Raw genomic sequence first — 25,681 nt, 5'->3', positions numbered from 1 at the left:
CTCCCTCCTGCCTTCCTTCCTTCCTTCCTTCCTCCCTCCCTTCCTTCCTTCCTTCCTTCCTCCCTTCCTCCCTTCCTTCTTAGTGTTTATTGAGCCTCTACTCTGCCCTAGGCACTAAGCATAATGGGTAGATGAATAAATGACTTCTCAAATGTGTTCCTTTGTGTGTGAGACAATTTGGTCAGGTGGGCAGAACCAGGATCTGGGAGTCATTACTTCTGCATTCTAGACTTATTTTCATAACGCTAGTGCTCTAAAGTGACCTCTTCTGAGTCTCAGCTGTCAAATGGGGCAGTAACTCTTTCCTCATAATTTCTCACAGTAGTTATGAGGGTAAGATGAGCCTCAGAGGGTCCAGCCTCTCAAGGTTCACCTCTATGGGAAGCTGACATCTCCATGAGTTCAGGAAGCAAGACATTGAGTAGAATCTCAATCCACTTAGAATGAGCTGCTTTGTTCCCTTAGATCCTTTTGTTTTTTTGTGGAATTCTCAAAGAAAAATAATGATTGTAAGAGATGCTGGCGGTAGAGAAGTTAAGCGTGATGTGTAAGAATTTATACTCTGAAATCAGGTAAACCTGGGTTTTAACTTCATCTCTGCCATTTATACCTGGGTGTCTCAAGCAAGCTACTTAACCACTGTGTACCTGAAGTTCCTCTACAGTAAAACAGAGATTAAAGTACTAGTAGAAGGAAGCTAACAAGGATTAAATTAGATAATGCACATTTGATGATGATGACAATGATAGCTCCAAGCACAGTACCTGGCACATGTCACCTTGGTACATGTTAGAACTTGCGTTTGGCTCCGCTGTTTTGCTGATAGCTTCTATCAAAATAACTAGGTTGCTTTTGGGGGGAGCTAGAAGCTTAAGGAGATGGGCAGGGATAGAGACATGATTTCAGGGAGGCAGAATATTACTTTCTCTTATTCCTTAAATAGTATTATGTTTTAGTAGCTAGGAGTGTGAGGAGGTGGTTCCATTTTTATCTTAGCTCAATTCTTAGTTTCTGTTTGAGATTGCTGGGAAAATCGCCTACCTAAAAACAGGGGAGTTGGAGATATGAAGGATTACTTTTTCTTTTCCATTTCTTTCTTTTCTCTTTTATTTATCTATTTTAATTTTTAAAAGATATTTTCCAGATGAACTAAGACAATCTTTATAGAATGTTTCGAATCTTTCTTTTGCCATTCTGAGATACTTTCCCCTAAGTCCAAAACATTTGAACTAAAACTAGAACACTCCAGGCACTCTCTCCAAAAGATCTCATATCTGCATGTCTGAAAAGGACCCCCCAACCTGAATTTTTTCATTTTCAGTGGGAAGTCTGGCATACACCACTTTAGAATGCTTATTCTCTTCACATGGCCAAAGTGTCTTGAAAGATAAGTTGGCATAAAAAGAAGGATGCTAAAACATTCATGAAATATTAGTTGTGCAATAACCACTCCATGAAAGCTATGTGGTGCCTCTGAATTGGCCTGCCCTAAGGCTGTGGGGCTTTTCCTGGGCTTAGTTTACATAGCCCAAGGCATTGATGTGCAGACTCCATTTCCTGCATTTAGCATTAGCAGAGTTAACTTTTTTCCTGGAATTAAATATTCCCTCCTTGAGGATACCTTAATGAGTCTCTTACCAGAATCAGTTGTTCCCTCCCCTATGCACCTAAGGCAAATATGGCCTTGAATTTGCAGAGCTACTTACATATCTGTTTCCCAGCAAGATAGCAATTTACATCTTCCTTCCTTATCCCCAGAGTTAGGCATTCTGTGAATATTTGTCGAAATGCATTCACCAAAAGAGAGTTCCTAACTCCAGGCTGAGAACAAAGTGCTACATGATTTCTAACCTTTTCAACTATCTATGGCATTCATTTTTTCTGAACTTTCTCCACTCACCTCTGTGTAGTTTTACATTACCCTTGAAATGCTGATAATGATGACTATTAAAAAGCAAGGCCCCACTCCTAACCACGGCTACACCCTGGAGTCTATTAAGGATGGTGTACAGTTGTATATGCCACTGAAAGTGAGATTGTTTGCCTTAGGGAGACTTCACAAGTTTAGTAACCTTTCCTGTCTTTGAGACTGAATTTCAATAAGGATTCAGCTCAATTCAAATTATATGGCACTGTCAAACCTTGGGATCATGAGTAAGATCCTGGTACTTCAATCCTCAGGTTTTCCAAATGATTTCTGCCCTTGATGAATATTTAATACAGATTCTCTTTAGAGAACACCCTTTTTGATTGAAAAGCAGAATATCATCTAAATAACCAATGTCCTAGACATCAGGATGTTTGACCACAAATATAAAATAACCCAGGAGGAAGTAAGAGCAAATCAACCTACTCTAATAACACTTCGCTCACAATTTCCTAAGCATGGAAAGTCTAATAACCTCCTCTCATTTATTAGAGGCAGGAGATAGCTTCCATTTCTTTTGCTCCTTGTTCTAAGATGTAGCTTCATGCTTGATTGAAAACTGCTTTAGAAGAAACAAAAACATACGATTCAAGAATCCTACTTCAACCAATAAGCTTTTGAGAGATTTTCCCCTAGAATAAATTAGAGCAGATACTCATTTTTGAAGACTGGCCGACATGGTTTGCAGTTCAAGAAGATACATGAAAAAGTGACCATGTCTCAGAGTCTTGATGTATAAGGGATCAGTTCAAGGTGTGCGTTCTGACTCATTTGTTCTGCTCCTTTCCACGGTCTAGGCAGCATTTCAACATTGCACAGGCAGGCAAATTATTGATAGTTCTGATATTTCAGAAACTTACATCAGATGTGCACACACGCAAGCAAAAAAAGAAAAACGAGATCGGAGGCTATGGTTGAAAGTCATAAGGATGTATTATGATAATGTAATAATACACAATCAAATAAATATCTCAGTTGACTTCTGGGCTCCCTTCAGGTTAACATCAGAGCTCATGTAGGCATATCACTAAGATGTGCTTCTTTCATTTTTTTCCACCTGAAAACTTGAGAGAGAGTAAGTCCATGCTAAGAGCCTTGCCTGCACTCCTAGATTTAGAATATCTACCTCCTTCTTTGTCAAGTATTTCTGCATGAGCGGAAGCGTTCCCAGGACAGTGCAGATAAAACATTGCTGTTCGCTTAGACAGAACGCTGCTTCCCTGTGCTGAGGGCTTGCTTTGCTAGGGCTGCCTTCCCGTGTGGCCCATTTGTGCCACATTGCAGGCTCGAATTATCATTTTGAGGGATAACAGATTTTGTTATGTATGCCCTACTCTCCCACCCCCTGCCCCACCCACTTCCCCAGCTTCCTAGGGAGTGCATGCTTGCCACCTCCTTCCCACTCCTCCAGTGGCAATTCACATCTAGCCATATCTCATTCCTAGGTGAGAAGCTGAAGTCACAGAAATAAGAGAAGGAAGACATTGCCTCCTGGAGTGTGAGAGGCGGCTGCCTTTCCTTTTACCCTTTGTAAAATTTATCTTTTCTTCCCTTTCATGTTGTTGCATGAGGGGAGTAGGCTCATTTAATCATTCTGCCAGAGAAAGCCCAAGATCTCTAAAAATGATAATCACACATGAATCTATACACTGATAAGTAGTTTCAAAGCACAGCTAAAATAGCATCTCACTGAATAAAAACTGTTAGGCTTGTTTTATTAGGTTAAGATAAATATAGTCCAACCCATTCTTTTTCCACTTCATCTCTCCCTTTGGGCAAGTTCAATTAATCCATTTATTCTGCTGGCCGACTGCTGTACTACCAAATTGGAATGAGTGAGGTTTATGATTCCAAGTGCCCTTTTGATTCCATTATTACTGTCTGCCCCATTTTACCCATTTAAAAATAGTTTGGGATTCATTAATCCTGCCTCGCAAATGGATGCTTAATCCAGGCAGGAATATAAAAAAGCTTCTGTATTTATATTATTGGACTTGATATTTCCCTTTCTTAAAGGCCTTTCCTATTTTTTTCATAAATTTTAGTGCTTAACCTCAAATAGAACAATTTCTTAAAATGATATACCTATATGCATTACATATTTTTAAAAGTCATATATGTGGCTAAAGTTAGAACAGAATCTCAAGATTAGATGTAATTTATAGGCACCAAAATAATTACAAATAATATTTTATGTAGATAATTCCTTTGTATATTAAAAATTGCTCTGATTTGCTTAAAGTGATACAATCTTTTGTGATTTCTTGAGAGCACTGACTTGGAAGTTCTATTCTTCTCTGCTTCCCAGACTACAGAGGTGGCTTGGACTGGGAAGGAGGGTGAAGGTGCCTTCATGGCTATCTGGCAACTTAAATACAGCATCTCCCTCATTCTGAGCCTTTCTGATAGGCTACTTTCACACTGGAATCTACGGAATCATGACCTAAGGAAACATAATAGCAAGTAGGAAAGGATATATCAGCATAAGGGATTTGTTTATTTATCTTAAAATACTGTCACTTCTTACCTCTTCAACCAGTTGCAGCATACGACGGGTGCTTTCCAGCGACTAAGATTAAAAAAACAAACAAACATAAGCTTTATGAGTGCAGGATCCAGAGGTCTTGGAAAGTCAGAAATACTGTATTTACTTGAGAAACATAAAGGGTCTCTATCACATATTCTTTTCAGTTGGCAAGTGAAACACAAAATGTCATTACGTTTTCAAACTCTTTCCTATCAGGCTTTTTACATGATCAAATTCCCTAAAGCAATTACATTAAAGCTTATCTTCATAAAATCAAAACCATATGAAGCTGATCTTGATATCAAAGACAAAGTAATCTGGAGAAGATAATTTTGCATGCTCAGAATGCATGAAAAATTATCTCAAATACTCAGAGGATTAATTTGGCCTCCCTGGGCTAGGAATATTAAATTTTAAACACGAACACAATTTTTCATGAATCGAGATGAATATAACATCAAGTTTCTTACAAAGCTCCTAGAAACACAATTGGAAGTTCTTATCAATACAAATTAAGTTGTCGCCTTAGGGTGAAAAAAATCAAGCATGTTTGAAATGACTAGCCTATAGGAGACAGCTATAAAAATTATCTTCATCCTTAGATAAGAAAAAAATGAGACGGAAAGTCTGAGCTCTGCAACGGTCCCCCGGGCACGGCGTTGTCATTTTTTTTCTCAGTTCTTTTGAAACGACTAGAATCCAACAACCAGTATGATTTCTCAAAGCTTTGCTTTCAAGTGACAAACTTATTTTGAACAAGATTCTGCAGGAACCTGAAGGATATTAACTTCTCTGGAAGACCTGTCAGCTGGCTGCTTTTTGAAACAGAATGGCTGCAAGCAGCAGTCTGCTGGTAAAGGTTTAACTACTGGCTCTCTGGGAAAAATATACGAACACATACATGTATTCAAGGTTATTATTTTACTGATATAAGGGATGAATAGCACAACATTTATAAATAATAATAAAACATACAATACTCTCTTTATTGTAAATTCTGCACAGCCAATTGATTCTCACAGAAAGCTTTTACCGATTTTTGCTGAACTCTTGTATCTGTAGCTAACCATGTGACGAACCAGAGTAGTTCTGACATGAATGTTGGTTGGATATTTTCATTTATGTTAATGAGTAAGAAGAAAATGAAACGATGAAGACATGTGTTGGAAATTTCTTCATTTGTGAATGACAAAAGGGATTTCTTTGCCTTAGAGAATCATAACTTTCAAACACTGGAAGATTTCCTCTTTTTGTGTTATTCATAGTATAATAGCTGCAGACATACATACTTCTAACTTTAATCTGCATTATTAATATTTTCTCCACTTTTTAAAGTCTAGGCAATCAGCAAAACAATAAGTCAAGTCCTGATCTGCAGTATTTGCAGATTCTTTGGTTATAATTACTTTTACTCTGTCTGATTTTTAAATTTTCAAGTATTTTTAGAGATGGGAGTCTCTCTATGTTGCTCAGGCTGATCATGAACTCTTGGCCTATGCGATCCTCCTGCCTCAGCCTCCTAAGTAGCTGAGATCACAAGTGGGAGCCACTGTGCTCAGCTCTGCCTGATTTGAAGCTACAACTTCATATTACTGATCATGAAGTTGGAAAGATACATGGTGACACATTATTATACCTTATTTCCACCCTACAGATACAATGGATGGATCTCAAGATCTTGGATAATAGTAAAATGTGGCAAAATCATTAGGAAGTGATGAGGTTTGAGTATTTATTACTTTTGATTTTAATATAATCTATCTAATTGTCAGTTTATATGATTCAATTTTAATAATGGCTGCATTTAGCAACCAGCTTGCAAAGTTCCTGAAGATGTTAACAATCTGTTCTTAGAACTGAACCTTCTCCAGCATAGCACTGAATGTAAGGCACCCAAAGACATTGCTTTCTTTTCTTAGAGAACCTTGACTTCTCAAGATTTCTAGAAATTGAGAGTTACGGCTAAGGCAATAATTTGTATACAGGTTTTGTAATCAACTCATTCTGGACCACAGAAGGCTTAGGTGTATAGAAAATCAAAGTCATACTACTTTTTCTAAAAGAAATTGAGACATTGAAAGAAAGCCTTTCCTTACCTGAACCCGAAAAAGACAAACCACTCAGGCCTTCATCTTTTGCCTCCCTTCCTAGGTCTCCACTCCTTACCTCATCAGCCAACTGGTCAGCCCTTCGCTGCATCTCCTCCAGCTCGTTGCGCATGTCTGCGTCTTCGGCCATGGTAGCGGTGGGGAGTGGCTGGGCACCTGGGCTGGGGGGTCAGTGACGGGTATGGCTCTGGACCTGGAAAGAAGTAGATTTGAAAATATGAGAGCTTATATATATTCATGTAGGTGTGTGCAAAGACCAGAAAATCTAAATGGCCCATATTCAGTCCACATGACTCAGTTTTCTGATCTGAAAGCCATGCTCAGACAGGGGTCAAGAGAATTGTGCTATTTCTCCAAAAGGTGCCACAAATACCTACTTGCCAATTCTACTGTGGAGATAGACACCTATCTACCTATGAAATATTTCTAAAGAGACAAACTACCCAAGGGTTGGGAATGATGAGGTTGGAGGGGTGTGGTTTGGGGTTAGTGCACTTTTATCATCACATTTATTTATTTATTTAAATAGCTCTATTAAGGTATAAAAGATATACAGGCCACCCCACATATTTCAAGTGTACAACTTGAGAAGTTTTGACATATGTATACACCCAGGAGACCATGACTGCAATCAAAACAATGAACGTAGCCATTATTCCCCCAAATTTCCTACCCACCCAGTGGTCCCTGCCCTATCTCACATGTCTATGCCCAGAAAACTGCTGATCTACTTTCTTTTCTTTTTCTTTTCTTTTTTTTTTGTTTTTTTTTTGTTGTTGTTGTTTGTTTGTTTTTGAGATGGAGTCTCGCTCTGTCGCCCAGGCTGGAGTGCAGTGTCGCGATCTCAGTTCACTGCAAGCTCCGCCTCCCGGGTTCACGTCATTCTCCTGCCTCAGCCTCCCGAGTAGCTGGGTCTACAGGCGCCTGCCACCATGCCCGGCTAATTTTTTGTATTTTTAGTAGAGACGGGGTTTCACGTGTTAGCCAGTATGGTCTCGATCTCCTGACTTCGTGATCCACCCGCCTTGGCCTCCCAAAGTACTGGGATTACAGGCGTGAACCACCGCGCCCAGCCTGATCTACTTTCTGTCACTATACATTAGTTTGCATTTCCTACAATTTTATATAAATAAAAATCACTTAGTAGGTACTGCTTTTTGCCTGCCTTCTTTCACTTAGCATAATTATTTTGAGATTTATCTATTTGGCAGCATGTATTAATAGTTCATTCCATTTTTGTTGTTGAATAGTATTCCATTGTATTTAGAAGCATGTGGAAGCCAAAGGCAGAAAATCTTTCCTCTATTTCAGTTGTCATCAGAGGTTGCCAAAAGGGCTTGTGTGAGGGTGAGCTGCTATCACTCCAGAGGATGGGTCCTTGGCCCTGAAAGGTGACCAGTCCATTTCTTGGCTACTCTCTTGAAATCCCACATGGTGCAAATGACGGGTACCAGGACTGAGTCCATTCCAGAGAGAGCCCTCCTTCCTCCTTCCTCCTCCAATATTTATTGAGCACCTGTAATATGCCAGGCAGTGTCAGGTACTAGAGATACAGTGATGGACAAGATAGCCAAATTCCCTGCCTTTACAGAATTCAGTCTAATTGGGAAGATGCAAGCAAAAGAGGGAATTAGATGATTCAGGGTGACTATAATTACATTAGGGGTCATGTCTGGTGTCGTGAGTGCCCATGGGTTTGCAACAGGCCTCTCTGAGGAAGTCGTGTCCCCAGGCCATTGAAGGGAATGGGGTAAAGGGCCCAATGGGGTAGGTATCTGATAGGATGAAAAATTCTCCGCGAGTAGCACATTTGAAGAAGGCATGGGCTGTTGTCTTGTAGCTGAGATGGTCAACTGTGCACTTTATCCTCACTGTTGCATGGTAGAGTGTGATCTCTGGGAAACGGCTGTGCAGCCAGGAATTACATTTCTAGTTCCCATTGCAAGGAAGTGGTGTTTTGTGGCTAGAGACAGTCCATGAGTGGTAGTAGAACAATGTGTGTCCCTGTCAGTCTAAGGCAGTTCAGAAGCAGGTATTCTCCTCCCTCTCTTTCTCTTTCTGCCAGAAAAACAGAGTCTTAAAGAATGGCTAAGCCATGAGACCATGAGACAGAAAGAACTTGGGTCCTCTATATCCCTGCATGGAGGAAAGTGACTCCTGGCCTGTAACACCTGAACTCTCATGTGAGCAAACAATGTATCTCTATTATGCTATGGAAAATGTGAGGGTTGTTTTGTTATAGCAGCCTGTGTTACACTAACTAGTAAATGTCTGACAAAACTTAAAGTGGAACAGAAACATTGCATATGAGCATGATTTCCTAACCAAAAAACATATTTGTGTTTGTCCTTCTATTGAAAACCAAAGCTGGGAAAGGAAATTAGATTTAAGGCCTTGGGACACTACCATGTTTATTATTAGTATTATTTGCGTGAGAATGATAATCACTTTTTGGAAAAATAAAAATGAAAATTCTGTATGAAAAAAATTCAGGAACATACTCAATGGGAGGCAAGGGAACAAAAGTTCCCAGAGGCAGGTCCTGGATCTGATCCTGGGGGAGCAGGCTCTGCCATCTCACCTCCCAGGTCCACGATTCTACTGCTTTCTCAACAAAGATGGAATTTTCTAGGCTTTTCATTTAGTACATATTAATATCACTTTCCCAATTTATTGCTCTTGTGAAAAAAAAAAATCATACTATTTAGGGCTCTTAGGAGGAATCCTAAAGTGAAACTTCTTTGGAGATAACAGGTTTCACAGGTCTCTACACAGTGACTGCTGGGCAAAGCATCAAATATGAAATCAGAGTAAAAAAAGAAATAACAGAGTAAAAAAAGTAAAAAAAGAAAAATAATAACAAAGCTTCAGGGTTGCCTTATTCTACCACTGGCATTAAACAAATAATGGAGTAAGTTTATGTGAGGTTAGTTTTATGGGCAGTCATTTAATGACTGACAGAACATCTTACTATGAGCCTGCTAATTTTCAAATGCATGTTCTGGCCACTAGAGCATGTGCTTGTGAGATGATGTAGAGATGTGAACACTGTGTTTTACTTAAATACATGAGACTTTATTTCCATGTCTCCATTTTAGAAATTAGGATCTAGAAAACAGACACTGGAAGGAATTTACACCAAGTCACTCCTGAATCTTAAGACGCACAGAAATGAAACTCCACTATTCCCAAGTGACGGGGGATCTATCCTCCAGAGTAAAGCAGTGGACCTGTGGGGAAGTTGAGTAGACTGTGGCCCATAGTTTAGTGGAGTGGGTGGATAAAGGCATTGGTGTCAGACAGATCTAGCTGGACTGTTGGCCGTGGTGTTCAGAAGCTGGGTGAGTCTAGGTAAGTTTATCGCCATCTCTGAGCTTTAGTTTTCTCAACAGGACAAACAATACCAATCTCATGGGGTTGTTGAGGGGAATAAATTACAGAAAAGTTCTGGCCAACCTTGTTTGTAGAAAAGGATGTGGAGTTTAATATTCAGAAAGCCTCGCCCACTCAGGACAGCCCCACACTCTTGGCGAAGAGTGGAACAAACCCGGTATTTGTTAACCAGCTTTCCTCTACTAATGGCTGGGCACGAGGCATGTTACTGTGGTGCTGAGCACCCGTGGAAGCTTGAAACCAAGGAAACCAGCAGAGTGCCTGAGCCTCCAGTCTCCAATCAGCACCCCTCACAGGAGTACCAAGAGGAGACAAACAAGAGTGCCTTCTGGCCCCGTGCTCCATCTTTGCATTTTGCTGCTGGGTTCCTGGGGGGGAAATGTCTATCTTCAGCCAAAGCAAGCCATTGACCTTTCCTTTTAACAGGCCAGTTTATTAGAAGGCAGGGGTCCACGTGCTTTTAGACCTGTAGTGCCGTTGCTCTGTCCCAACTCCTTCAGGCCTATTTGCTGATGAATGTTTCTCTGCATGCTCTCTCTCTTCTCTCTCTCTCTCCCTCTCTCTCTCTCTCGCTCTCTGTCTCTCACACACATACTCAAGTCTCCTGTGTTTCCTTGGCAATCTCCTCTCAAAGTTATTATTCTCAGCATGTGAAGAACAGCTGTAGGGTGCCCTGGCTCCAAGCTGACAGCAGCCTATCTAGGTCTGGCTGATGGGCAGCTGGTGCCATGGCGGAGAAGCCATGTGGCATATACCCTTGGTTTCATCACTTTCATGGTTCCCCCAGGACCTCCCACACCTTTGTCCTGCTCTAAAACCCAGAGATAATGTCTGCGATTTGGGAGGAGGGCTGATGAATCCAGTGGATCTCAAACACACAGCATTTCAAAGCAGAAAAAGCAATTCCCCCTCTTCTAATAAGAACGGCTGGAGAGTGGGCGCTGAGTGCACCTCCAGATCTTCTGTTGGGATGTTTATTGCTAGTGTTTAATAAATTGTTCCTATAAACCCCAAACTCATGCATGTTAGCATTCTAAAAGACAGCAGCTGAAGAGGCATAAGGATGTTTATTAATAGCAATTTCAGTAGCTGAAAGGATGTCAGTAGTGAAGTGGCATTTATGATCAAGGCAGCCTGTAATACATCCCTCATATTAGCACATTAAACTGCCATCTTGTGTGTTGCAGAGCAGGTAGAAAGAGGCAACTAGGAAGCAGAGGAAATTAGGAAGAAAAGCCACTCAAAACTATTCCCTGAGGCTCTGATGTAAGACAATCTCCTAGTCTATTAATAGCCTAACTGTATCTAATTAATTATCTCAAATCACCAGTGCTTATTAGCAAAGGGTCTGGCCCCTAGTAAGGGTTCAATTCATATTAAATGACATGGATGAACTATTCTGACACACCCAGGTAGCTTTCAGTGTTCCCAAATCAGCACTTTTCAAGGTGTGGTCCAGGATAGAGCTTCTGAAACCACCCCCAGAGTCAGAATAAGCAGAAATCTTGTTAAAATGGATTGCTGGGCCCCACCCTGAGGGATTCTAATTCAGCTGGTCTGAAATGGGGTCACTGATTCTGCATTTCTTTCTTTCTTTTTTTTTTTTGAGACAGAGTTTTGCTTTGGCTAGAGTGCAGTGGCGCGATCTCAGCTCACTGCGACCGCCTCCCATGTTCAAGCGTTTCTGCTGCCTCAGACTCCCAAGTAGCTGGGGTTACAGGTGCATGCCACCACACCCAGCTAATATTTTGTATTTTTAGTAGAGATGGGGTTTCACCATGTTGGCCAGGCTGGTCTCAAACTCCCGACCTCGGGTGATCTGCTCACCTCGGCCTCCCAAAGTGCTGGGATTACAGGCATGAGCCACTGCGCCCAGCTGGAGTCCTATAGTTATATAGAGTGGGAAACAAGGGGCATGCTACATTAACCAGGGGCTTTGGAGAAGTTAGGGCCCACGGGCCAAATCCAGCTGTTTTTGTATTGGCCTTGAGCTGAGGATGGTTTTTACATTTTTAAAATGATTTAAAAGACTCAGAGAAGAAATTTTGTGACATGTGAAAATTACATGAAATTCAAATTTTAGGGTCCATAAATAAAGTTTTACTGGAGCACACACACATCCATTTGTTTATCTGCTGTCAATGGCTCCTTTCACACTACAACAACAGAGTTGAGTGGAAAGACCATATGCCCCCAAAAGCTGAAAACAGTTACTACCCGGCTTTATGCAGAAAATATTTGCAGATTCTTAGCCTAAAAAGAATTAAGCAAAAAATCTGAAACTTTTCAAAATTAATCTTAATATCCTCAGCGCATTATACATTTCCCATAGACACACACGGTATATTTTTTCTGTTCATATGTGTCTGTAAAATCCCCTTTTCATGGAGCTTCTAAGTCGGGTTTGGTGTTTTCTAGAACATATTTCATTTTTAATTTTTTAATTTTTAATTTTTAAGATGGAGTCTTGCTCTGTCGCCCAGGTGGGAGTGCGGTGGCACAATCTTGGCTCACTGCACCCTCTACCTCCCGGGTTCAAGTGCAACCTCAGCCTCCCAAGTAACTGGGAGTACAGGCATGCACACCATGCCTGGCTAATTTTGTAATTTTAGTAGAGACAGGGTTTCACCATGTTGGCCAGGCTGGTGTCGAACTCCTGATCTCAAGTGATCCACCTGCCTCGACCTCCCAAAGTGCTGGGATTACAGGCGTGAGCCACTGCACCGGACTTCTGGAACATATTTTAAAACAATGCATGAAGTAAAATACAAGATATAGAAACAAATTTGCCTTTGATCGACTATTCCTGCAGGGTTTTAGGATTGCAAATCAGATTTAATCTATATGATTGATTGCAACGTTATAGGGTGCCCTTGCAGCCCTCAGAACAATTTCTCACTTCTGCAACCAGCTGCAGACAAATGTTCCCAGGCCCAGTAGCAGGGGTGGGAGACAGAAACACCTGAGACAGATGGTTAACATCAGAAACGGAGACATCTGAGGGTCTGTCACTGTCAAGATACTTGCTTCAAGGTGGGCAGGCTGCAGTTATTCCTTAGTGTCAAGGGTAATTTGAAAAGCTCTTTATTCTTTAATGCTACACCTAAGTCTATCTGAAACCTTCATGACATGGGGGGCAAATGGACTCCACAGAAAACTGTTCTTCCCTGACAAGGGGCTTACTTGGTTAGGTGCCTTAGGGTAAAAATGCTTTCCTGCTGAAGACTCTGAACTGAAATATGAGTTTAGGGCCCAGGAGGAGAGGTGAGTGTGGATAGGGCAGTGTGTGCTTTTTGATATACAAGGTGAATAGAGACACAGCTATTATGCTGGGGACATGGGTCATTAGTCCAAGTGCCAAAGGACAGGAATGTCTCAGGAAAGGTGGAAGGAAAGTGTACCCTGAGCTAATATCTATTTCTTTCGGTTCCTCTTTTAATAAATAAACCAAACTAACAAATATGTATAAATCAATACCCATCAGCTGAATTATCACAGAGAGCCGAAAACTACATCTTGATGTCTCACCACACTGTTCATCATTTGTATGAAGCTTCTGCAGGATAGATCCTTCTCTTCCTGCAGACCCTGCCTATTTTCTGGTGGAGTTACACCTTCAAATTCAACAAAAGTTTATGAAAACTCACTATATTCAACAAAGCCTAAAGAAGAACAAAAGGATTCTATAAACTAAGCGGGACAGCTCTCCTTATCTATTAATAATAATCATATTAACTAACAGTTATGGAGGGCTTGCTCTTTGTTGGGCATTATTTGAAGTGCTTTTCATATAATATATACATTTACACAAACTCTCAGTGACACACGGTGTGCATACTATTACTATCCCCACTTTGAGATTATGAAGCAGGCTTAGTGGTAACTCTTAAGATTAGGCTAAATGTTAGATCAAGAGTTTGGGTCATTTAAAAAATATATTTTCAAGTATATTTATTCCCAAAGCAAAGTGTGTGGATATTTCATGTTTTAATTAAAAACTGGAGACTACTGGCCAGGCATGGTAGCTCATGCCTGTAATCCCAGCACTTTGGAAGGCTGAGGCGGGTGGATCACAAGGTCAAGAGATAGAGACCATCCTGGCCAACATGGTGAAACCCCGTTTCTACTAAAAATACAAAAATTAGCAGGGTGTGGTGGCGTGCACCGTAGTCCCAGGTACTTGGGAGGCTGAGGCAGAAGAGTCGCTCGAAGATGGGAGGTGGAGTTTGCAGTGAGCCGAGATCGCACCACTGCACTCCAGCCTGATGACAGAAGGAGACTCTGTCTCAAAAAAACAAAAAAACAAACAAAAAACCTGGAGACTATTTTTAGTTTCATTTACATATTGGAAAACAATACAGAGTGATTTGACAGGTACACCTCAGTAAATTCCAGTTCTCACTATTGTTTATCATCTCTACCTATATTTTAAATCACTGATTCTTCCACACCCCCTACCCCCACCTTTATTCTTATTTATTTTTTCTTCCTAAGATGTGTTGTGTTGTTCCTTTTATATCTTCTTGAATTGACAAATGACTCATTTACTTGGCATTTTTCTTGTTTTGGGTATAGTATACTTACTGCTATAAATTGTCCTTTATGTGTGACTGTGGCTGTATCTTACAGGTTTTGGCATATAGTATGTTCTTTGTTATTTATTTCTATATAGTTTTAAATTTTAGTTTTAATTTCCTCTCTAATGCAAGAGTTATTTGAAAATGTGATGTTAAGATTTAAATATTAGAGGGTTTTTTTTGTAATTTCAAATTTTATTTTCAGTATGTTGAAAGTGGTCTATATGATTTTTACTTTTGGGAATTTGTTGAGATTTCCTTTGTACCCTAACACATGGCCAATGGCTATGAATGTTTAATTTGTGTCTGAAAAGAAAGTCCATTCTGTCTTTGACTCTTAACTACCCATCTATTGACATCAAATCAAGCAGAAAAAGAAGGTTTATGTTTTCAAGCTCTCGAAATTCCCTAAGTCAATGTGACCTATTGATTTTTGAAAGGGGTGTGTTCAGGTCTTCAACAGTGAGTTACCTCCATCAATTTCTTCTGTTTCAGTCCATTTTTACTCTTTACATTTGGCAGCTGTGTTATCATTTGTTTATATGTCCATGGTTGTTACCTTTTCATAGTGCATTATTGCTTTTATCAGCAATACGTATTGAAGATAAGTATTGCTACCATAACCCTGTTCCACTATGTTATTCATGTGGCACAACCTTGATCAAACTCAGTCCAATCAAATATTCATTTCTCTTAGCCTTATGTCTCTCATCTTCATCAAACAAACCAAAACAACAGCAACAACATCACACTAGTGCATCGAAGCATCTAAGTCATGGGTTAATGTGCTCTCATTTGGTTCACAGTAGTCACCCTTTTTTCTCCGGGTTGCTATTCTTGCCCTCCAGAAAGAGCCAGTACTTGGGTTTGTTTGGAGACTAATAATATCTTTCCCTGGCTGTAATGGCACGGGAATATGATCAAAAATGGGTTTAGCGCTATTATTTTCACTGGATGAAATTTCTTAAAGAGAATGCAACTGTAAGATGGAAAGTACTTATTCTAAGGGAATAGCTAAGCACAGTGACTACTGCTGAGACAACTCCCTAAGTCCCCTCATTGAAGGGATGAGTGAAACTGGTGGAGAGGTGATTCCTTCCATTTTCTGAATCATCAGAATTTGCCCCAGGTTTGAAGCAGCCTTTCCCTGTTAGACAAAATCAGCTGCATCTATTCTAACATTCTATGCCACATAACTATTAGTTGTCAAAACACTCTTCATAATAATAGTTATTTGTCAAGAACTTGCAATGTGATAGGAATCAAACTAAGAACTTTATATAAAACTAGGGGGATTATATAGAAATCCCCAAACCTTTGGTACTCTAAATGTGTTCCCCAGACCAGCATCAGCCTCACCTGGGAGCTTGTTAGAAGTTCCACCCCAGACTTATTGGATTGGATCACTTACTGAACAACATATCAAGCACTAAGTTTGAGAAGTGCTGCCCCAAATCACATTTTCTCCATATTAGGCTGATAGGTGTGAGAGGCGGAGTTCCCACTTTGGGGGTGACTCTGTGCTGTGCTCCACTCTTCACCACGCAATGTTATTTTAACCTTGCCAATTCGCATGTCCTACAGACTTCCAACATCATTTACTTCCCAAGCTGACTGAAAGCTCCATGGGGCCATTGGTTCTGAGTCTCCTAATGGTGCCCTGCACTGCAGGGTGGACAAAATGACCGACTTCCATGAGATAAAGTCTTGTATTCAGAAAACAAAGAGAAGATAGTTATTAGAAAAAGCACACTGACGACGTTTTGTCTCTCCCAAATAACAGGGTTTGTGAAGGCTTGTTGTATAAGACAGGAAGAAGAGACTGAGGATTTTGCGTACTGGAGACTCTGGATGGTACTGATAAATTATTCTTTTTCCTTTGCAAATAATTAAAGCTCATGTCTTAAGGCAAACTAAGGACCAGAGCAAAAAGCACTTTCAGCAGATAACATGTTGTAAGTTTCTGTTTACATTTCTATCACTAAGAATGGATACTTCTTAAATCTGCCGTGTTCATAGATGTAAATTTTCTAAAGTATGGAATGGACTTGGCGCCTTGTTACTATATTTTTTAATATTCCTATGCATGAAATTCAATCTCCTCTTTTCATAGCAGGAAATACTGGTTTTAAACTATTTCTTAGTTAAATCAAAAGATTGTATTTCAAATATGATGAACACACGTCTTGTGAATGAATTGATATACCATCTTGCATCTATTTTACACCCATTTTCTGGATAACAGATGAGTCGCAATGGCTCACAAAAGGGCCTCTTAGAAGCATGGTCTGAGATCTTGCATCAAAACCTTTTTTAGTTGCTTGCTAACATGCAGATTCCCAGTTACATTACCTATGGAAAGCAATCTGTGGAGGTCGGGCTAGTATCTGCATTTTCAACAACAACCACAGGTCCTTCTTATGCCCCCCAGAATGGAAGGATCCATGCGTAGCGTGACTTAGGGATGAAGGTCTTTGCAACGATCCAGTGGGAATCTCTGGTAACCTCATGATAAACCATCCAAAGACACAAGAACACGGTTCCCCAGCATTGAGGAGGTCATCTTGATCTGAGGTGGGGGTCCCTTTTCCTTCCCAGCATGTTCTTTCCAATATTTGATGCCATAGTATGTGTTAAACACCATTAATATGCTTCTTATAGGAGAATTTGGCTGAAGAACAATCTCAAGTCACAAGTACTTTAACCAGCCCACAGAACTGTCACCCTCTCCCACAGTGTCTCTGGGGAGAGGCACTAGCATTAAAGCCCAATTCCTTTCAAGCTTGGTTAATCTATTTCCCAGAACATTCCACGCCACACCATTCCTAAACGGGATTCTATATCTGTATGTCTGGATATAAATAGACACAGTCTTGATCTGGTTTCTTCTGAGAAGGGAAGTCTGGCTTCCCTGATATGTCCCTTCCCTGGGCTAGTCCAGGATGAATGACAGCATCGTGAAAAGCAGCCTCTGCTTGGGTTTTGTATTTTAGGGTGCTGGGTCTGGGGAGGCCTGGCATTTAAATGCAGCCAGCATTGGCATTTCTTAATTGTAACAGGGCATCCAGCCACAACCAACATTGATTATGCCTAAATCTCTCTTTTTCAAAAATGCCAATGTTTCTTTTGTCTGTTTTGCAAATGTGGCTAAATGGGTATTTAGCCCTGTGGTTTGTATTATGCAACAGTTCCTGATTGTTTACTTAGGAGCCAAAGCACAGCGGCCTCACTGACCAGGAGAGAGAGAAGAGGCGCCCCAATCTTGTCTCATTGATTTTGTTCGTAGTTAAACAAACCACAGTAACTGGTTCATTCATTTAACCAGTATTTACCGAGTGCTACTGTTAGTGCAGCCGCATCCAGCCCGAAGCTGGAGTGGGAGAACCGCCCCGAAGGGATGGTTCTAGGAGCTCTCGCAAGAAACCTTTGCATTTGGGTCTCTTCCTTCCCCTTCCTAGGACAGAACTGATGAAAATGTTTGTATTCCGAGGTACACAGCTTGGTTCTTGGGAGATGAGTAATCTTCTGTGGGGCTAACACTTGGCCACAATAAAAGAAAGCCTTGTTATACCCTAAACAAAATGATTCCTCTCAGGATTGCGTGAACAGACAGAATCTAAGACCAAACAGAGACCCCACTACCACCATTCTCATGAAAACCAAACGATTTCTGTGCTGCTATGATCACACCAACACCTGGAAGGAAGCTGGTGTGTATTGAGGCTTAGTAACAGTTTTGCTTTCAGCAGTTGACGTTATTGGGGACCTACTCAGTTCCCTTAGGGGTTCTTTGTGGTCATCTCTGTGTTTCTGTGCCTGTGATCCTCTTTGTAAGAGTACCCCAGGGTTGCTTTGCCTGATCCACTGACAGTGGCAGCAAGTACCTGAGAGCTTTTGACCTACTACTCCCCACACACCCCACCCCCAGGGCAGGCCCCTAGCTAATAACTGACTGGCAGAGGAGTACAAAAAACTAGCTACTGTACTGCTTCTGTGCCTTAAGGTGAGACAAATCACAAGGTGTAATGTACACTCCAAAGATTCTCTCAGGATCATGCCAAAGCTGGGACTCTGCCGGCAAGGGCTCCATGGCTTGGCTTCCTTCTGTCCTCACTGTCCTTCTCCAAACTCCCTTGCTGGTTTCTCCTGCCAGCACTGCCTTAATAAATCACTACCACATAAATCCCTGTCTAAGGATCTGCTTCTGCAGAATCCAACCGAAGACAACTTCCACTTGTTTATAAGCTATTTTTTTTTTTTATCACATATGGATAACTGGATGCCATGTACTTAGAGGAATCAACAAACCACTGAATCAGGAAAAGAGGGGAAAAGAACAGCAATTCTCTGTATTCTCAGCCTGACTGAACTTACTTGGATTTCAAGACTCCACATTCAAAATATCACAGAATGGCTAGAACTTGAGCGTTACTGGGTGTCATTTGTCATAGGAGGAAGGGAAGCTCAGAAAGGTGGAGTAATTTGAAACTACAGAGTCATGCAGAGCCTGAATCTTTAAGTCCCAATCTAGGGCTCACCTTAAGGTATCCTTGAAATGGCAAACATCAAAATAGTGGAGAGGAAGGGACTTGTCGGTGCTAGTTGAGAATGTTTTTAGAATATATAAAAATAACAGGACTAAGGCCAATGTAGCCTTTTTCCTACTGTTAATTTCAGACAACTGCTATTTTTATATTTCATGATATCATCCTTCCACAGCAAAACTAAAACTCTACTTTTTTCTGACTTAGATCTTCTCTGGTGGGTGCTAGTCTTGGTATAGAATGCTTTCTCTCCTGAATTAAAAGCGGGCATATGAGCTGTATGGTATTTATCAAAGAATCAGTGGTGTTTGTGTTTGTTGCTAAGCTCATTGTGTTTTGGCACTTTGTGTTCTTTTTTACTGCCTTCTGGAGAAAATATGAACAGTTTGGCAGGTAAATAATGCTGATCAACAGAATTTCTGTTTTCCTAGAAAAAGTACTTACGGTGAAGACAACTCTGGCCAGGGCCCCCATATCCTGAACTCTTTATCTTTGTGAATAGTTTTTCCAAAACCCTGGGCTTCTTATGTTTTCTTCACAATTTAGGCATAAATGCATACTACATGGTTAATTCACTAAGTCTTTTTAAAATAATTGATTTTAATGCACCTTTCAAACTTAGCCTCATTCTAAGTAATAATACCTATTAAATCAGAAATGTTATGGCTAATTATGCTTGTTTAATATACATTAAAGTAGATACACAGTTACCAAAATGTATAATGCAAACTTCATCTATCATCCTCCCAAGCTAATTTCACCAGCCACTGAAGGTATATGTGCTATACTGGGGAATTCATTGCTATCGATAAGGGGATGGACCACACACCCACATTCTTGCCTATGTTTCTATATGTCTGACCCATGCAGAGGGTGCAAACATAGGCAAGGGAAGCTTGGCAAAGAGAGACTGAATTTGAGCAAGGTCTAGGGTGTGGTGACTCAGGGAATAGAAGTGGAACATTTAGGGTGTGTGTAAGTACCTTTATCCTGGGGTCTGGAAGTCCACAGAACACGTGATTTCCTGAATCACATGTTCATACTCATTCATTTGTAGTTACCTTAAAGCTGAGAGGAGAATAGTATGGTCAAGGGCTTTGAAATCCCATTATACTAAAAATGATTGAGGGTATGAGGGTATTTATCTTGGAAAAAAGAAGACAGAGCATGACTCAGTAGCTACTGCAAGGAATAGATACTAGACTTGTTCAATGTTAGCCATTAAACTGTGATTTAACTTAAAATTCATTGACATGAATGTGTATTAGTTGTAATCTGTACCCAAGAGGTGGTTAGTTAACACTGACGGTACCCTAAGCAGGGATACAGACTTCTAGGATAGGCAGTTAGCATTTGAAAGAGTTATATCAGGAGCTCACATTCCTGAGATAGCTACTATTAGTGCTTCAACTCCCTTTGCCTCTGATCTACAGAAAGGTTTACTAATTAACATAATGACTATTAGGAATAATTTGTTATTGGTGGAATGAGTGTTCAAAATATAAACATTGGCTAAAAATACTGTAAATGTACTAATATCCCACATAATATAAGCCAGGTGTGTGTGTGTGTGTGTGCGCGCGCGCGTGTGCGTGTGTAGTGACTCTGAGTATGCCATTAACCTAAGGCTTACATTTGCTTCTTGATTCTGTCATGGTTAGGGGAGTTTCTTGACCGGTTCTCACCAGTAGGGCTTGTTAAAACTCCGATTGCTGATGTAGTGATTCTGGGGTAAGGCCTAGCAATTTGCATTTCTAAGATTCTCATTTTCTGATGCTGCTGCTGGTGGTGGTTCATGGAATGCACTTTAAGAACTACTTTGTTTGTTTGTTTTAATCTGATCTGACTGCAAGGTCACCTGAATCCTGCCACTAGACTATTATGCAAGATGCTGACTGGAATGCCCAAGTGAACAGAAAATGGGTACTTCATTGTGTTGATAGAACAAGTTTTCCAACTATTGTGTCTGCTTGCTAAGAAATATTTCAGTGAGGGAAGAATCCATTCTGAGGCTTTTTTCCTTAAATATAATATCTAGTTTCAATGTCATGAGGAAGGGGACCTACGAACTTCACCTACTTTAACTACGTCTACTAAAATAATTACAGAGAATTGCCAAATTGGCAGAGGAAAATTTGCAACAGACTCTAAGGAATAAAACCGTCAGCACTGGGAGGAAGTGACAGAATAACTTTCTAAGAGATTTGTTCAAAGTCTGGGTTAGGCTGACCAACCAGCTGATAGCCTTTGATGGACACGATTCATTTATAAGATGGGACACTGGATCAGGTGATGTGCAAATTATCTTCCAAACCTGAGGTCTCTGGCTCTATGAAGAAAGCCAAGGTGTATGTATAGTGTTGATGACACAAACCCAGGTCCCGTCATAAGAATGGGTGCTGGCTGGGCACAGTGGCTCATGCCTATAATCCTAGCATTTTGGGAGGTCAAGGCAGAAGGACTGCTTGAGACCTGGGCAACATGGCAAGACCCATCTCTACGAAAAAACTTAGAAGTTAGCCAGCATGGCGGTGTGCACCTGCAGTCCCAAACATTTTTGGGGCTGAAGTGGGAGGATGGCTTGAGCCCAGGAGTTAGAGGCGGCACTGAGCTATGATCATATCATAGCACACCAGCCTGGGCAAGAGAATGAGACTCTGTCTCAAAAAAAAAAAAAAAAAAAAAGTCCTGATTAGCTGGTACTTTAAAATGGTTCCTCAGAATCTAATTTCACCCACAAGACTGTCATAGAGATTAGAACGCTGATGGACCTAATTCTTTCTATCCTCCCATCCTTTTTGGAAAGGGTTTACCATGCTGGAAGAAACACCATCTGCTCCTCTGTATCACAGGATCCACTGTGGAAACAAGAAAGACATTTCCTAAGCCAGCAAACTCCCAGGAAGGAGCTGACTCACTTGTAAATTCTGCTTCCATGGAGGTGACAGAAACAAAAATGCCAACCTAATTGTTATTCCTCAGATTAATCTGATAATCTCATATCAAGAAATATGGGCATTCACCCTGGACTTCATCGTTATTATCACCTCTGCATATATATATATATATATATTCTGCCACGCTCTGCCATTTATATCTGTATATCTATATCTTTCTGTATACATAGCCTTAGATAACAGTTCTGGTATGTCCCTCCTTGAAGAAACCAGGACGTATGAACACAATCCCACTCTGAAAAGACATTTTCTACTATACACCAACCTACTAATCAGTTAAACTCCCTGGAAAAGTATTTGCTCTAGAAGTGAATTCACTGCAGGGTTTCTTTAAATAGCAAAGCTACTAGCTTATATTCTAGAATTTTATAGATCATTAAGTACTTGACACAGAGAGGGGTAACAAAAAATAGAAAAAGGACCCTGGCCGAAGTGTCAGGAGTCCCAGCTGATGGCAGAAGAGTTCCACGTGATGATAAAATGTCCTTGAAGTGATTGTGGAAGTCAATGATGGCAGAAGACTGATTGGTAACATTGGATTTACCCAAATATCTAATTACTTAAGATAAGTAACTACTGTGACTGTAACTACCCTAGTGTGTAAATTTGACTTCTCAGTTACTCAGTTTGGCATTCCCTGTCATTATCATGGAGTGGATTTAAAAGGCACTTGGATTAGACCTTGTGGGCAAAGGGCCTGGAGATTTTTGTAAGCCGCACAGAGCGCATATTCTGAGAACATTGGGGGAAGGAAGCATTTTGTGGTCAAATGCTAAGATGTTGTTGCTGGATCAGTCTCCACTCAGGATGAGTTTTCTAGGTTCACTTCTATTACTAAATCCATGTTTGATCATGGATAGTTTTCAAGGTACCCTTTCAAAAAGTTAAAAACATGAGTCTCATAACAATATAGAAGGAGTATGTGATGAAGATTTATTAACTCATTAATGAGAGATTCAAAAAGATGGTAAAGCTGGTTCAAAGAGAATTCATACATAATACTGGAATAAGATTACTAACTGAAATACAAAGCTGGTTAATATCTTACAGAGCAATAAAAGTGTCACCTTTGTAGTTGTTTTTTCTACCACACAGGAATCATTTAAATTTCCATGACACAAGAATCTCTAAGTTACCAAATATGTAACTTCACAGAGTCTGGACCCTGATCAAAAGTTAATAGTAAGTCAAAGAAAGAGAATGGGATAATCCTTGAGTGGGTCCATTAGATGACCAGTATGTCAAATGAAAGATGTGCATCCATCATTTTGCTTTATTTCCAAGTTATGGATAATTTTTCTTAATAATACAAACAGGCAAGGTTTTCCTGGGGCATTATGCTACGAAATTTGGTGGCAGCTAGCAGGTGAATTTTTTTTTTTTTTTTTTTTTTTTGAGACAGAGTCTCATTCTGTTGCCCAGGTTGGAGTACAGTGGCATGATCTTGGCTCACTGCAACCTCTGCCTCCTGGGTTTATGCAATTCTCCTGCCTTAGCCTCCTGAGTAGCTGGGACTACAAGTGCATGCCACCATGCTGGCTAATTTGTTTTGTTTTGTTTTGTTTTTGAGATAGAGTTTCGCTCTTGTTGCCCAGGCTAGAGTGCAATGGTGCAATCTCAGCTCACCACAACCTCTGCCTCCTGGGTTCACGCGATTCTCCTGCCTCAGCCTCCTGAGTAGCTGGAATTACAGATATGCACCACCACGCCAGGCTAATTTTGTATTTTTAGTAGAGACGGGGTTTCTCCATGTTGGTTGGGCTGGTCTCGAACTCCCGAACTCAGGTGATCCACCCACCTCAGCCTCCCAAAGTGCTGGGATTACAGGCATGAGCCACCGCGTCTGGTCCATGTTGGCTAATCTTTGTACTTTTAGTAGAGACAGGGTTTCACCATGTTGGCCCGAATTGTCTCAAACTCCTGACCTCAAGGGATCTACCTGCCTCAACTTCCCAAAGTGTTGGGATTACAGGCGTGAGCCACCGCACCTGGCCAGGTGAACATCTTTTTGCTTCAGAAGGCTAAATGAAGATTTATTCTTTCTCCAAGTCTTCTCGGTGAAGAATATTTTTTTTCCTTTTTTAAATCATATGCCCATTGTTCTCAAATCTGGAGGGGCCCATTTAAATCTCCTGGGGAGCTTTAAAAAAATCTTGATGTCCCGGTGACACTCCAGACCAATTCAATCAGAATCTGAGAATGAATCCCAGGATGCAATATATTTAAAGCTCCCTAGTGACTTTAATGTGCAGCCAAGATTGGGAGCCAATGTACTATTTAGAATCAATATACATGTGTATGCAGGCATATACATACATTTATTTTTAAAGAATCAGATATACACATATTATCCTGTTTTTAATAGTTAATTACATTATGAAAATTTTCATATATGAGACATTGCTCAAATGACATTTTTAATGACTGCATGATGTTCCCTCATGTAACACATTAAGATTTATTTGGCTAATTTCCTATTACTAGATGTTTAGGGTTGTTTTGTTTCCTTTCTCCTCTTCCTTCCCCATCCTTTCCCTTCCTTTCCATTCTCTTTCTTTTTGCCATTAGAAGTTAGGCTATGAACATATTTACACACGTTACAAATACACATATTACAAATCATGAACATATTTACACAAACATTGCATTTACATCTTGGATTATTTCCTTATAATAGATTCCCAGGAGTGGATTTACAGGTCAAAGAAAATAAATGTTTTAATGACAGCTGAGGTATATTACCAAAATGCTTTCTACAAAGACTCATCAGTGTATACTTTTAACTCATGATTTCCTCAATATTTTATCAGTAAAGTATTTGCATATTCCAAAATCAGGTAAAAAGTCATTTTTTTTCTAGTTTTCTCTGTGGTCATACTTCATTCAACGTTTTAATCCAGCTAAAATCTGTTTTAGTGTACATACGGACAGAATTAAAGCCCTAATTCTGTATTTTTCCAAACAGCTAATTTTTTAACATCATTTATTGAATAATTCATTCTTTCTCCATTAGTTTATGACTCAAAGAAGTTTAAAATAAAATATGTAGGTTAATTAACGGTACTTCATCATAGCGGATGGACTCGAAAGATGCACATGAAGAAGGTTTCAACTACTAACAAACTAGCTCCAGTACATTCTTGCCTAAATCTTAGTTATTATTATTTCTTAGAGATACCTAACTCTGATTTTAACTCTTACTCATTTATAGAACACTTAGGTGTTGAAAAACAACCCAAAGCTCATCCTCTCTAAGATGGCTTTAATCTGTCTGCAAGCAGCTTGTAGCTTTGCCAGTAACAGGTCTGCCTAAATCCATCTGTTCTACTTCACATGTTCTTCCTCTGAAACATTGTTTATACTCTTGCATTATCTATGAATAAAGTTTTTTTTTTTTACATAAGGTTGATTTATTACCAATTCTGAATGTGATAGAATCGATTTTTGTAAGTTTTGTATTATGCATTTATTTCTATTTTTTGTTTTGTTTTGTTTTGTTTTTGTTTTTGTTTTTTTGAGATGGCGTCTCGCTCCAGGCTGGAGTGCAGTGGCGCGATCTCGGCTCCCTGCAAGCTCAGCTTCCCAGGTTCACACCATTCTCCTGCCTCAGCCTCCCGAGTAGTTGGGATTACAGGTCTCCGCCAACAG

General features: G+C 40.2%; 1 protein-coding gene across 4 annotated transcripts in view; it reads right to left on the bottom strand.

Moving 5' to 3' along the window:
* SNAP25 (synaptosomal-associated protein, 25kDa) overlaps positions 1–25,681 on the bottom strand; it is an 87,272-nt gene that overhangs the window by 24,529 nt on the left and 37,062 nt on the right. For 3 of the 4 annotated variants that reach the window (XM_011948860.1, XM_011948861.1, XM_011948862.1), the window contains 2 exons: positions 6,621–6,755; positions 4,455–4,496 (listed from right to left, as the gene is read on the bottom strand). In XM_011948860.1, the coding sequence (XP_011804250.1) occupies positions 4,455–4,496; positions 6,621–6,692 (114 nt within the window). In that variant the 5' untranslated portion in view covers positions 6,693–6,755. The remainder of the gene's footprint in view (positions 1–4,454; positions 4,497–6,620; positions 6,756–25,681) is intronic. The other variant, XM_011948863.1, reaches the window with a different exon arrangement.

Source organism: Colobus angolensis, unplaced genomic scaffold, assembly GCF_000951035.1.
Source record: "Colobus angolensis palliatus isolate OR3802 unplaced genomic scaffold, Cang.pa_1.0 Scaffold285, whole genome shotgun sequence".
NCBI lineage: Eukaryota > Metazoa > Chordata > Mammalia > Primates > Cercopithecidae > Colobus > Colobus angolensis.
This window is presented reverse-complemented; position numbering and strand designations above follow the sequence as displayed.